General features: G+C 38.4%; 1 protein-coding gene across 1 annotated transcript in view; it reads right to left on the reverse strand.

Moving 5' to 3' along the window:
• The window catches only part of MICAL2 (microtubule associated monooxygenase, calponin and LIM domain containing 2), a 124,699-nt gene that overhangs the window by 45,809 nt on the left and 63,505 nt on the right, over window positions 1-15,385 (reverse strand). Inside the window, 4 exon segments of the mRNA XM_050710802.1 lie at window positions 5,088-5,463; window positions 5,699-5,787; window positions 6,860-7,046; window positions 9,005-9,112. Of these exon segments, the coding sequence (XP_050566759.1) occupies window positions 5,088-5,463; window positions 5,699-5,787; window positions 6,860-7,046; window positions 9,005-9,112 (760 nt within the window).

Genomic DNA, 15,385 nt, shown 5'->3' on the forward strand with positions numbered 1-15,385 from the left:
ATAGGGAGCAAAAGCTTAGAAAAGCTGTTTTGGAGAACCTGCTGTTTAAAAAGTAGAACACCAGCTTTAAAAACAATAAAATTAAAAAAATAAAAAAAATGACAGAACAAAGGAAAGAAAACTAAGTAAATTAAATAAATAAAGCAAGGCCACTGTTATCAAATAATAAGTCACCATTAGCTGCAGCTTCCAGGGCTCCAGAAGATAAAGGGAACTTGCAAGCAGCACTCCAGAGTCAGTAACAAAAATGGAGTTTTTACCTCCAGTTATTAATTGCTTTTCCTGTATGTGATACAAGATTCCAAGTGAATTTAACTTATTAACAAATGCCATAAAAGTCATGCTATGTAAAATCAAAACTTAAGGGAAAAGTAACATAAGGAGAAGTAATAGAAGTCAAAGAGAAGAGGACTAGTGTTGTTCGTGTATGCAATACAAGCAGCCTCCACGTCAGCAACACCGACTTATCATTCCCAGGAAGGATAAACCCCAGTACCAGGCACCTCCTGGTCTCAAGCGGAATAACTAGTGCAGAATATCATAGTCAAGGAACCCAGTGTGAAGGAACACACACGAGATTATAAAATCACAGTAAGACCCCCTGGCCTTTGGGTCAGACCAATGCAAAGGTACCACAACAGCATCCACCAGAAGAGGAATTCGTAAAACAAGCATGAAGTCACCAGGAAACATTTTTAAAAGGAAGAGATGAAACAAGGAGACTTATAAAGAACTACATTTATTTTTGTTTACAGCAAATACCATAAATAAAGCTAAAACAATTTTCACTGTGTGCAAAATACAGAATTTCCATGTGAAAATTTAAATACAGCATTAAAAACTTTAATAAAAATATTCCATTAAGATTGTAAAGTGAAGTCAAGACAGAAGATTTAGGAGGAGAAGGACAGAATCCTCACTGGCCAGGAAGAGCTAGGAAGACTCTGCAACAGACAGTAAAAAAACACAGCAATGGAAAGTGGTTTGAAATGGCAGACCTCTACATTACGACCTTCAACTCAAAGCACGCTGAGCTTAGCAATAAAACACCATAGCATAAAACATATGAAATCTGCAGGAAGCCATGTCCTAACCATTTTTCCAGGAAGTGATGCTTAGAATAGAGATGCTTCTGCGTGGGCACAGCAAGGAGACTTTCAAAGTCATCAAGACATTTTAGGTTACCCACACAAAGAGATGCTTTAGTTGTGCAAGCATACAGGTCAGCAAGATAAGGAGCGTGGGGCTCTTGACCCTGCAGCTCTTCTGCATTCCTGACTGACGTGTGTGAAATAGGACAAGTGGCACAGGACGTCTAGCCCTTCCTGCAAGTTGCTGCTTAAGACAGTTCCCAATCACCCTTCCCTTTGAAGGGCATCCTCATCAGGAAAGGCTGCCATGGGTCATGACCATATCAAACAAAACCACAGAGCTCTTGCTTTTCAGACTAAGCCCTTGGTTCTTCTTTGGATGCATTTCTCCTTTTAGATTACCATGTAGTTACACATACTGGATCTTATATGCAAAAACATACAAAATAACTGCACAAATTTATCATGGAGAGCATTGGCAGCCTCTCATGCAGCAAGACAAATACATTAATCAAAGGGCAAATGGGGCCTCATTAGAGATTATATTAATCAACAAAGCAGCTCAAACCAAAACACTTTGGTTATGTAAACTTGGCATTTTGACATTGAGGACTAAAAATAGCATACATCTATTTCTGTTAGCCCTGCCCAGTATGTTATTTGGGATGGAGGAATGGAACTTGTGTTGCTCTGGCTGCTTTGTTCAACAGAACCCTTTTATATCATAATTTTCCTTTATGAAAGCAAAGGAGTGCTTAGAGCCACCCTACTTAAACATTGCTCGCTCACTGAATATTTGAGCTCAATGGAAATTTGCTCATTGAGTGTTTGAGCACAATGGAAGAAGGTGTTCATGCTAACCAGGAGAATCAGCTAGCTCTTCTCCTGACCTTATTTTAAATCTTTCCTTGAAAGAAATAAGGCTTTAACTGGTTCTTTCGAGAATGAATTTACTTGCCTAAGTCGCCTGAAAGGCACAAGAAAGTACGTGCACAGACACAGAGAGGAAAAACATTCTCTACAGAGAGAACAGACATTATGTTTTTTAGAACTATGAACTCAGCAACAGGTTAAATGATCATGCCAAGCTCACATCCATTAATATACCAGACACACACAGTTTGCTCTAACATGGTCTTAAAATAATACAACAAAACCCAACACAATGAAATGCTGTCAAACAACAGTGTTAGTTGCACAATTTGGGAACTGGCAAGCAGAAAAATCACCTGAGAGCAGAAAGGCTTCAGCCAGTGAGCGGGTACAACACCGGAATGATGAATTGGACTAAAAGTAATGAGGGAGATTGACAGAGAGCAGAAAAAAAAACAGAACTTAGCTTGGTTATATAGAAAAGCATCAGAAAGATCACAAAGAAGAATTAGCCAAAATGAAATTGCTTTTTAAATTAAATCATGAATAAGGACAAATAGCTATGAATCTTTCTAACAGAATATTAAGATAAAGAGATTACAGACACATCTAACAATTAGATTGTTATATTCAAAAATCACCTGCAAAATTCCAGTGGAATATGTAGTATAATTAAGATCCTTCAAGAAAATGGTTTCATTTTGCATATCTTTTTCTGAATTCTGCTGTGGGAATTTAGGGATTTTTTTCTCCCCGTTATATAAATCTCTATATAACCATTGCCATCTTTGAAAAAGAAAAAAGAAAAAGCTTTCTACTAGTAAGATTCACTTGCTTCAAATTCCTAGGATAACACAGATTTTCAAGGTTTTTTTTTTTTTTTTTTCCTGTGTCACCACTTTCTTTAAGTTTACTATTATGCTCATTCTGCTGAAAAGCAGAAAATTTCCTGTAGTGAACAGCAGGAGAAAACTTCAGGAAAAAATGTTCTATGAGACTGTGCTATTGACAAACTGAAATTAAAATTGATGGTGAGTCTAACTTTATCAGTTAGCAGTTTGTTGTGTTGCAGGAGTAACACAGTAAATCACACTGCAATTTTTTTTTTCTTTTTTAGAGTGAAACAACTACTGTCTTTAGCAAATAATTAAAAAGTATAGTGTTCCAAAGTAGAAATTTTAAAATGCTATAAAAGAGGTACAAATAAATTTCCTTAAATATATATAGATGCTTACCATGTTACTATAATGTTCACTGTGTCCAGTCTAGCAAAGTTTTATTACATGTTTGAGCATTAATGGCAATTGATTTCAAACAAATGCTACCTTATAACTAAACAATTCTTCCAAGCTTTTTTTTTCAAGTTCTGTACACATACTTCACAATTTTTCCCCAGACAATATAAGGACTATAAAATGTGAAAAGCTTTATCCTTGTAATTGAAAAAAATAAGTCAAAGTATCTAGAGGAAAAATCCAGTTGTCATTTATTTTAAACAGAACACATTTCATTTTAATACCTATGGAAAACAGCTTTCAACTGTCTTTTCCCACATTGTGTTAAAACAACCAACCAAAAAAAAAGAAAAAAAGAAAAAAAAAGCATCCTGCCAGCTCGTAAGTAGCACAGTTATTTAAGACCACTAAAAGGTCATCCTCAAACTTTGGTACAAACTCAATGTAAAATTATTTCCTATTATTTAAGCCATATTACTTTGGCTAAAAGTACATACTACAGATGCTTTTCATTTTAGGCTATTCATATTGTCATATTTACGTATTTATCTATTTCCTGGTTAACATCTGAACTTAAAAGGACTTGTTAGTGTTAGGCCAGAGATTGGACTAGGTGATCATGGAGGTCTCTTCCAACCTAGATGATTCTGTAAACATTCAAGTATTTTTGAGGCATGGAGCCTGCTTACCTCACTGGCTAACCAGGCTGAGAAAGCAATCAGAATTTGGGATGTTCTCAGTGTCTCCTTGCTGTTAAATAAATGTACTTAACCTGCCCCTGATATCTTTTGATGAAGGTAGACCTTGATAAGAGATACCTGAAAAACTTACTTAACAACTGCTCCAGATAACAGACTTTAATCTTTTTGCCATCAGCTTTACACATTGAAATGAATTAAATACTTGATTAAGAAGTAATATCCTTAAAGTAAGTTTGTAGGTTTTTGTAGTTTGTTCAAAAGTTGTATTCTTAAAGAATTCCAAATACAATAGGACCAGTGCCTGTCTGGAGGCACGATAACCATGATTTCAGTAACATATGAGTATTCCACAACTTGATATTCCTCGAATCAGCTACCTAATGAGAAAGCCTTGAATTGAGGTGTAAGTCATGTCTAGTTATACTACCAGTTCCTTTGGCATGCAGTTTCAATCAAGCTTTCACTCAACTGAGACTTGCTCTTCAGATTTATTTCAAAATGTTAAATAAATTAGTATTACAGATTATACCCACTATCAACAAAGGGTATCTATCGCATGTGAGAAATGTAAAAGGCATGACTAGGAGCAATATGAATTAAGTACATGGTTTTCTTTTCTTTTCTTTTTTTTTTTTTTTGAAACATCCATGCAAGTTATAAACCTCATAACCCAGAGCAAAGATGAAAACAAGAAAAAAAGGGATGTGCCATATTCAGGTTTCAAAACCCAGTCATTTTTTTCCATAAATATTCCCCAAATATCTGAAAGAACAAACATTCTTTCTTAGTCCAACAAAAAAAAGAAAGGGGGGGAGGCAGGGAGAAGTGGACGAGAAAGGTTTTAAAAACGTACCTGCCCGCAATGGTCTTATCACAAACAGGACAAAACAGGAAAAGAAAATCTACAAAATATCCTTCATCCGTCTCTGTGTTCTGGAAATGTGTCTGGACACTGCCCTTCACGCTCTAACACACAGTACATTTTATATTGAAAACTTTGATTGCACCTAGCTTGTATCAGAAGGAATCTATTGTTTGTTTTAGTCGCACATTAAATTGCAAGAAAAGTAAAAAAAAAAAAAAAACAACAACAACAAAAAAAAAACCGAAAAACCTCAGGAAAATAGTGAGGCTGTTAATTTTGAAAATCTGAAAGGCACAACTGGGCACAACACACAGAAAAATTTAAACCCTATAGAATTTTTTTGCCCATTCAAGCACATTTTCAAGTGATAGCTCTGCTTCCCGGTACATATGAGTAAGTACCTCTAGAAGAGCACAGAGGAATGGCACACCAAGGCTCAAGAGTTCATACAAGTAGGTATAGTTATATGCATTGTCCCTGAAATGAAGATTGGTAGCGTGCAGAAAACCATGCATCCAGTTAGACAGGCGTCTGGGAATGTCAAGCAGATCCCTTGTCACCCGAAGGGGCCAACTTAGAGTGCCCCTAAAGAAGGAAGTCAGGATACCTGGGGACCTGTCCTCTGGACTGCTAGCAGTAGTTAAAGTGGTGGTCTCTGTAGATTTGGGTTCTTCTTTCTTCCGTGTGTCTGTTGCCTCCTTATAGAAAGCATTAAAAATATATTAAATATACTTCTAAAAAAGTGGAAAATTCAGTTTGTTATTGTCTTCAAGTTTTTATATATATTTTCATTTCCAATTATTCTCAAGTTCAACTTTATTTTACAGAGGAAGACCTCGTTTCATTTGAAAACCAGACTATACACGTATTGTACCCTGCTCCAGATAAAGCTGCCTCAGTATTTCTTGCATTAGTAACATAACCCATACATACCTTTCCCTGGACCTGTAATGTCGCTCTTCTCTTTCTGTGTTTATTACTCATTTTGCAGTGTGCAAAATGAGGTTTACAGTAAAATTTACCTAAAAGAAAAAAAGTAAACAATGTGACTTTTTACATTTAAAACCACACACTGAAAACCCACTATCTTGTCTATTAAAGATGAAATCAGGATGTTTAATAGTTGGCCAGCAAAAGGAATAGAAAACTGGCCACTGGCTCTGCACATTGCCTACAGCTTTGAATGGGTTTCTTTTACAGCACGCAGATTTGCACATTTGTTAAATAAGGTAAGGCCTTTTATTCATCTACCAAACAGGTTTAGGATTAATATATAGCACAAGAGCAAAGTTCTATGAATACCAAGCCATAAACCAATGAAAGACATTAAGCAGCAAAGTCAAATAACCAGTTCAAGTCAGTCTTTGCTGAAGACTCTCTGGACTGCAAAAGAACCATCTTTGGCCTTGAGATGTTAATCCTTCTGTGGAAGGAGATCAGGCTGATACTCAGATATACTCAAATCATTTAGAAATAGCAAGGGAATTTAAGTACAGTAATAATTTCCCTCTAAATAAAAAAAGCAACCAAACAAAACCAAATAATCCCCCGTCCACAAGCCCTAGGCCACAAGCCCAAGATCTGAACCTCCCGTCCTACAGCTGACTGGAATAAATGGCACTGCTGCTTGGCCACTACTACTGCTTTCACCTCCTGAGCCAGAACATCTTGAAAGAAAGAATATTCACCCATCTAAGTTTGCTACTGCTCTGACTTGTCCTTATCAAGTCACTTTATTTAATGGCCAGTATTAAGTGAGAGATGAGGATAGCCCTGTATTGTTGGCAGTCAGAGAAAAAACACCTTTCCACCCCTACCCCCTGATTTTGACCTGTAATTGGACAAACTGTATTTTTGTTCCTTGACTTACTTTCCACTGCTGATTTCTTCATTTAAAGCTCAGGTCTGTCCCAGCCGACTTCTTTTGAAAGACTAGAACTGCAAGTACAAGGCCTCAAAAGATCGGCATGGACACAACATACTTGGCAGACCTCCTCCAGACTGAACTACGTGGCCAGGCCTTTTGCCTCCTGTTCCATTAAAAGCATCAATACTCAGACATTTTAAAATATTCTTAAATAGTTCCTGTATTACCTTCTTCAACATCAAAGGCATAAATCCCTAAACGGAGTGTTGTAGAACATATTTCACACTTAAAGCATTCCCTGTGAAAGAAGTGGCCTTCTGCACTCAGCCGCTCCATAACATACACCCGTTTTTTGCAGAAATAACAAATGTCACTCCCCCCAATAGACTGAGGGAATTCTTTTCGCAGAGATCCCTGTTAAAAAATAAAAATAGAAATGCATATGAAGCCATTGCACGATGCCCAGATAGAAATTCTTATTAAAGTGGGCAGCTGCTTTAGCTGCTTGAAGTTTTACGCAGCCCCCCACCACACATACAATTAAAATAAGCATCAGTCAGCTTTTTTATTTATTTATTACTTTCTGGCTGCAATTCCGTAGGTTTGCGCAGCAACTCATAAATCAGACATCACAAGGACTTGAAGGGGTGAGCTTGCAACTGGACTTGCACCTCATGTTTACTCAGGTCCAAGAACAGCATCAGCCCCACACACTCACTCAGCAACCTGTGCCACACCATCCCAGGCACTTCCCCTCATGGCTGCAGGCAGCAGTGCTTCTCAGACAAGGGCAAAGGCAGACCTTGCTGGTCTTGAACAGAGATTCGTTTGAAGCTAAGGAAGCCCTGAAGGCTCAGTTCAGCTCAGTAGTACTGAGCTCATACCCCTGAGGAAAACGTAGGCTTGTACTTTAAAAGTCAAGAACGAAAAACGTGACAGTCTTTGATTCTGGTGTCTGAACCACCACCATGTCCATCACCTGCAGATGGGCTTCCCCCTCTCAGCCATGCTTCTTTTGAGACAACAGCCCAAGCTAGGGCTTAGTTTATTTTAAAAATCAGCTTCATTCCTACCGTGGACTTTCAGCATACTATAAATACATTGGATTTTAAAATATGACCCGTATCAACAACATGAAATATTTTCAAAGTTTTTGTTGAATTTAGTCAGTTAACTTGATTTTCTTTTTTTTTTTTATTGCCACAAACCTTATCTTTTGTGGATAATAATACATGCAAAAGACACAGAAAAATGAATTAAATAGACTAGACACCATTGAGCTTCCCCTTTCTTATTAGAGACAGGTATGAAGAAGTTATTTTGCAATTATGTATTCTGCTTGGGTATAGGTCAGTACAGATGAGCATCCTGGCTCTACCACAGCTGCCACCACCTCCCCTTCTTCTCCTCACCTTGTGAGGGGTGCCATGCTTGGGACAGTGGAGGTGCAAGCTTGGCAGAGCCCACTCACGTACAGATACCAGCATGCAGCCCACACAACTCACCTTCAATCTGCCAGCAAAAGAAGGCCTCAGAACAATTTTTTAATGTTAAGTGTAAGTCACAATTATCACTGTCATGAGTCACACTCTTATGCTTAAAAGCTGAGAATCCTAAACCAAAACTACCTTCAGTAATCTCATTTTGGTGTGCTGGATCATTCTGGAGCATGAACTACACAAAACTTTCCAAATCAACAACCATGCAAGTGAAAAAGCATAGAAATGCATTTTTCAAAATATGATGTTAACAGAACAGGTCAAATAGTTACAGTAAAGTGGAAGCAATCAAGAGCTTAATGCTGGCTAATACGTAATTATCATCACTGCAACACACCACCTTACTTAGCTTCCCAATACCTGACATCTCTGAGCAGTGGATGCAGGAGATGGAGAATAGGGAATCGGGCAAGAACCTGAGGCTCTGTCCAGAGACTGCTTCTGAATTCAACACAGGATAGTGTCAGAATATAAAAATAGCTTTCTTCAAAATGAAGCATGGTGATTTACCATTTGTATGTTAAAAATAATTGCATAAACATGCACTGTACAAACCTTTCTTTTAGAAGCCACCTTGATTAATAGCTACCTTCTATTACTAATTGTACCAGTAATTACATTTAATAAACGTCTCCTGAAGATTTATTTCATACAGACAAGTAATAAAAATATAAATAGAATATATTGTGAGCAACAATTCCAGCATATCCGCACATCAGCATGTTTTGTCAATATGCATTTGATTTCTTAATAAGTGTTAGACTAAGATATAATGCTTGAGGGGCTCCACAACCAGGGTCTTAAGTCAGGATAACACTCTGGAAAACACTGCTTTTAAGTCAAGTCGTTGTTTCTTTGTGGGTTTAGCCTTACCAGTTCAAGGGGGGGAATTTGTGGCTTAGGTCTGTGATCATTCACATACAGATTGACAAGAACTTCTGCCATAGCTCCAATTGCATATGAAACCTTTCCTACAGTCATCTAACCAGAAAAAGGAAGAAGATGAAGAATTGAAGGAAGAGCTTGGTTATTCAAGAATTTAATGAGAAGAAGAGGAGAATAAGTTGAAAACATGCAAATGAATGCAAGCAACAATAGAGACAGGCTCTGAGAAAGAGCAGAGGCAAGTCCAGCAGAGCACAAGCATGTTCATGCACGATCAGCACGGTCCAGCTGGTGGCCATGGGAGACTTCCAGGCAGCCCATGCACTTCCCCTTGCAGATGATGGAGAAATAAGCTACTAGGAGCCAGTGCTGCTCCCACAGCACAAGGCTTCCTGCTGTGTCTGCAAAAGGCATACAGCAGCTGAGCTGGGAGCTACTGCCTGGCTATCAGGGATGGACTATTGTGTTAAATTAAAAAACAAATGAAACCACCACCACCACTTTGAATTTTTAGACCTTTGGTATTATAATTCAGAAAGTGAGGTGGACTCAACTTCATAATGACAGACTTCAAACTGACATTTCAGGAAACATTCTACAAACTTCTAGTTCCTCGCAGAAACAGTTTGCTGATGCTCAGACAGGAATCTTTCTCCTCTTCAGTGACTCCTCTTAGCGCCGAGGAAAACTTCAGAAACTGTGCTCATGCAGGGAAGACATCTCTTTTAACCTGTTTCATCATACCATTGCAGCCACTATTAAGTTAGGCTGTTTCTAACCAAATTTAACAAACGGGTCTGCAGGAAGATAGCAGTTCCTTATGCTGTGGCTCCAAACACTTCTCAGACAGATCACTGACTGTATGGGCCAGGTTTTCTAGCCACAAATATGCCTGGGGGCTGGAAAAGGAGAAAGCTATGTACATGCGTGTGTGTGGCAGGTGGGTACTCTAGTTCTCTGTTCATGAAGAAGAGACTGTGAAGATTTCATAGACTTACATTAAGATTTGCTACTCTAATTCAAGTTTCCTGTAGTGATTTTGATTTTAGTTTTTTAATCAATATCCCACAATCCCTCTGGAAACCCAAAGGCAGCAAGAGCCATCCTGGTATGGCCAGGGATCTGATACTCTGCTTCTAAAGCCAGGACATTTTCCTTCCTAGAGGACCCATGATCTCACATCTTACACTCCACTTGCCTCCCACTGAGCCAAACTTTAAGTCTCATGCTTCTCAGTGAAATGAGTTTTCTTCTGCCACCACAGTCTTGCTAATGGAAGGTTTTTAAAATATCATAAAGTCACTCTGAAGAAAGGAGAAAAATATAAAATGCAAAGAAATGTAAATGCAACTGTATTCATGACACTTTTTATTAAGCTTAAAAACAACACTGTGGGTGTTTTTTCAAAAATTATGGTTAATAAAAATATTCGTGCTAATAAAAAATTTAAGTGCAGGGACTTGGGAACATGTCCAGCCCCTTACAGCTCCCCTTATCTTTTGAGTGGTGTATCATAATTATATTTGTCTTAATATCCAGGCAGACATAAAGGATGTATGTGAAGACAACAAAAGCCATTTAAAGGACAAATTTCTGTACTGTTTGGTTTTGCTTAATATAAAAAACCTATTAAAATATTATTTAATACCTGCACAACTTGTAGGAAAGTGGCAGAAAAGTAAACTGTTTAGTATATACCCTAACTCTGTCTTAAGTGGTATATTAATTTAAAAACAGATACTAGAAGTGACATTACTTGCTACTGTAGGAAAACTAAGTTCTTTTTTATTATTTGAGATCATAGAAGACAAAAATTTCCTCTCTAAAATATGCACCTCTGACCAACCTTTAGGCCACATACAACTTATTACCACAAGCTCCTAGGAAAAAGAAACCATTCAAAGTCTGTTGAAGCAGAAAGATTACCTTGAAATAGTGAAATGCTGCAGCATTCATCAGTTAAACACTAGGGCTACACTTAAAGTGCAAGTACTTGAATTTCAGGAAAAGTATCCTGGAGCCTGAACTACACCTTACAATTCGTCAGGTTGGCTGATTTCTGTTCTCCACCCATTGGAGCAATCTGTGTCGACATTAAGGCAGTCAAAACAAGAAAATTGCATGTTTATACATACTTCTAAAAACGTTATTAAAAGGAAATGTTCATGTAATGACTGTGAGTTCACATTCCATGTAAAAACAAATGGGTTTTTAGTTCAATCTAGAAAGATTGCTGGCTGCTCGTCTCTTAATCAACAACCACCAACATGAAGATTGTTGGTGCTGACCAGAAGGAAGGGCAGGAAGCAAACGGACTTGAGGACTGATTACATCTCACTTTAGAGAAACTGGTTAATAAGGACACATTACTGGGAGAAGATTGCTACTGGTTTTCCTTAATGAATCAGAGAAGTGGGTAGAGGAGAGGAGATCAATTTGCAACAGTTGCAGCACTGCACCTTTTAAAATAGCATTCAATCAGGAAATAAAAATAGCAGGGCAGGGCAAGGCAAGAATCTATAGGGGCAGCCCTGCGAGCACCTGCCATGAGCAGAAACCCACAGAGAAGCACAAGGTCAGGGAGCACGAGAGCAGTGCTGCCTTGCAAGGCTCATCATCAGCCCTTATATGACAAAAGCACCACCACCAAGCCACCCCGCATCTTCTCTCAACCTCATCCAGCTTATGGACAAGGACTTTGATGACATCCTCTCCCCTTCAATCACCCAAGTGTAAGAACTCCAATTGCAGAAGAGAGTCTGACCTCACATCTACACACCAGAGGCACATTCCTTTAGAGAACTTGTCAACTCTTACACAGCTTAGCTTTCTTCAACTTTCCCTGTTAACTCATAATTCTATATGAAATATGACAGCTCATTAAACTTAGAAGGGACTAAGCATATACTGCCATACAGAACTTAATTCTTAGTAGGTTCAAATGACTGCGTATGTTATGGTGCATGTCTTTAAAAGAAACTGGAAGAAACAGCATGCATCCATAGAATTCACTTTCAAATGCTCCTTTCAGGATTGAGGCTTAACAACGTGTCTCTGTAATAAGATTAATATTAAGTCTTAAATAGTAAGTCTCCTCAGACACCATACTTAATACTATGCCAATAAAAATTCAACAGATAAAAAGGATTGTCTTGTCTGGTAACAATCATCTCAGTACTCACTTGAAATTGAGATGACACTACTATTTAAATGACAGGAAGGTGCTGGTATTTACAGGTCATATCTTATGAAGTCTTACCAAAATCAAACTTCTATTATCTCCTGTTCTTCTGCTGGGAAAAATAAGAAAGGCAGCAACACATGGGAACTCTTCCTGCTGGTTTACCAGTCCTGAGGTCCCTTTCCATACTGAAGTCTACACTTACCTAGTGATATCTCTCAGAACAGATATCAAATACAAATTCAGAGTCCTACAAACCCATCCTCAAGGTAACATGAACACAGACAATTACTAATATATAGTCACATCAGAGAGGTCCAAACACATTATTAAACTAGCACGCACACTATTTGAAAGTGCAAGCTGTGCACCTGAAATATTATCTTTTATATACATAATTTTATATATACACACACATCTATGTATATATAATACTGCACATTTAGCTATTGTTTTAAAAAGCACAAGACAACTTTCACGCTCTGAAAACTGTGCATTCTTAACATACAAAATGCAGGGACATCAACTTAATCATGGAAGAGTACATACAGATTGCCTGTTATGAAATCAAGACAGCAGCAGGCATTCCTTGAAGATTTCATACTCTTACAGGAAAAATAACAGTAATAAATCTGCTTCTTCAAAATATTTTGCTTTAGAATTAACAAAAGGTAAGCCAAAATGTGGCCTGTGTAACTCAGAGACACAGAGCTGAAGTTAAATTGCCAAAGAGAGGTAAAACTAAAGTAATGGGGTATCACAGGACTGAATTAGTTTCATAGCAAACAAAGAAGATGAAGAACAACAGCTGGGCACATCCATAAACATCATCACCAGCACATCACTAACACAAAACCACAGTCATGGACATAGGCCCAAAGGACTACTGAGTCCCTCCCCTGTCCTCAGGACAGGATCAACTTTTACTTGTTTAGTGCGAATGCACATTGGCATAACTTGCTCTGAAAGTTGTCCTCCAGCACCCTGCTCCTTACCATTCAAGGGTCCCTTATCCGAACACCCAAGCCTGACCCCAATCTCACTTTTCATGGTGACCCTTTATCATACCTAGCACAGGCACGAAACACAGGTACCCGCTCCTTACCTGCGGAAGCCTTGCCCAGCATCAGGGCTGACTGATCTGTGCACCCTTCCCGCCACTTTAGTAACCCCTATAGCAAGGGCAAGACCAGCAACACCACTTGTGTTCACTGGCAACCTTGGAAAAAAACCTCAAGGGTTGGCATTTTGTTGCTGCTGTTGTTGTTGTTAAATTACTACCTTTCCCACTAAAATATTTACAACAACCCATCATCAGTTGGGGTTCATTTGGATCAGTTTTCTATTATCACATCTGCCTCAGAGTGGGGGAAAGTAAATGCTAGCCTGTTAATTACCAGGCTACTTGAAAATTCTCAACTATGCTGTGCTGAATACACTATATTTAGACATGTGCAGAGCATACAGTATACAGGAGGACCCGAGACTGTACAAGCCTGTGGAGCAATAAACTAAGCATCAGCATGTCCATGTGCGTAGGTATACTAAAGACTAAATGTAGTCCTACCTAACCAAGCAACAATGTACCAAATAAGATGAAGGTACATGTACTGTGCTGGTGACAGAACAAGCTTTTCTAGCCTCAAATGTGCTTCACCCTGCCAAAAGCAGGGTTATAAGCAAAAGTATTGCTTATAACGAAATTAAGAGCCTAGTTCTCATTTGCTAAAGACTAGTTCACATTGATTTTTACTCTTTTTGTAGCACCACAATTTTACTCCAAAACAAAAGAGCAAGAGACCCTAATATTTTGAAAACCATTACTTTGCTTTAAGTCCATCAAATGTTATACCTCCTAGGTCATAAAAAGTAAGAGGTGAATCTAGGCAAAGGAATGATTTTGAGGCTGAAGGGGATTAGAGGATTATAGGAGTTAGGCACCTGCTGGGCTTGCAATGTCCTTGAAGGGCTCGTAGCCTATATTTTCCTGGGGAATGAGGGAGGAAGAGAGTCTTTTTGATATACCTCCTAGCATCAACAATATGGTGGAAAACAACCAAACTAACACACCAAACACACAAAAAACCCACAAAATCCTAAAGTGATCTAGACTAATTCCACTAAATAATCCTGCTGAATACCCATTAGACAGGAAATCACCTTCAGCCTTGACTTTCCTGAAGTTGGGTAATACTCATGAATATTTCATAAAACTACTGTTATTTAAACACAAGAGCAGGCAGAATGCTTTGGCCTTTCTCCCAGTAAATGGAGACAGTACCCGATTTTGCTGAACAGCACTTCTTTTGTGTGTCAGACAGCAGGGCCACCAGCTCCAGCAGTGCCTACGCTGGGTCACAGCAGCCACCTCCAATGCTTCTAGAAACTTGATGTTTCCACCCTGATGTCCACTCCAAGTCTATTCAATACTGCAGTGTTACCAGCCTGCTGCTACATAATCTGGGTGAAGTAAAGGGAACCTGGGCCTTTACTGGCCCTGAAAAGCTGTAAATTATCCAACTTTCCTCAATTAAAATCCTGAAACAGAGGAGTTAGAAGCCAATGCCATCTCATCTTTCACACACAAAAGCAACACTGGCGTAAGTAGTAAGAGCTGAATACCTCTGATTTAAGTATTATCTAATTGCTTTCATTAAGCATATGCATGTTTCCTCTGTGTGAAGCCTGCTGTTACAAGGAACTATGTTCTGGCAATTAATCCTCAGAAGCAAATTTAAAGTACAAATAAGCAAACAAAGAAAACAACATTAAAGTCTGCCTGCGCCAACAAGTGCTCATACAATTCTAACACACATCCTCCATTTAAAATAAACAGTATGATCCAGGTTCTTCCCTGCAGGCCCAACTGATAGTATTATGAAAAGAAAAATAACCCACAGCACAATTAACCAATCCCATAACATCCAGTTATATACACACAACATGGAACTCACTCTCTCCTAGGCATATCTGTGGTATTATCCAACAACAGATAATTACTGTTTATAATTTTAACATTAAAATAAGCAGTGATGCAAAAATTTCTGAATTTAAGTAAAAGTTTTCTCAAGTATTTACTCTGTTCTTCAGCTTTATACCCAAGCTACTTTTAGTGTTGACTTTCCTCTTACAAACATGCAAAATTAACAACAGCGAAGAAAGTAAAGTTTAGTTTGTACTTCACATAC

Source organism: Cygnus atratus, chromosome 5 (genome assembly GCF_013377495.2).
Source record: "Cygnus atratus isolate AKBS03 ecotype Queensland, Australia chromosome 5, CAtr_DNAZoo_HiC_assembly, whole genome shotgun sequence".
NCBI lineage: Eukaryota > Metazoa > Chordata > Aves > Anseriformes > Anatidae > Cygnus > Cygnus atratus.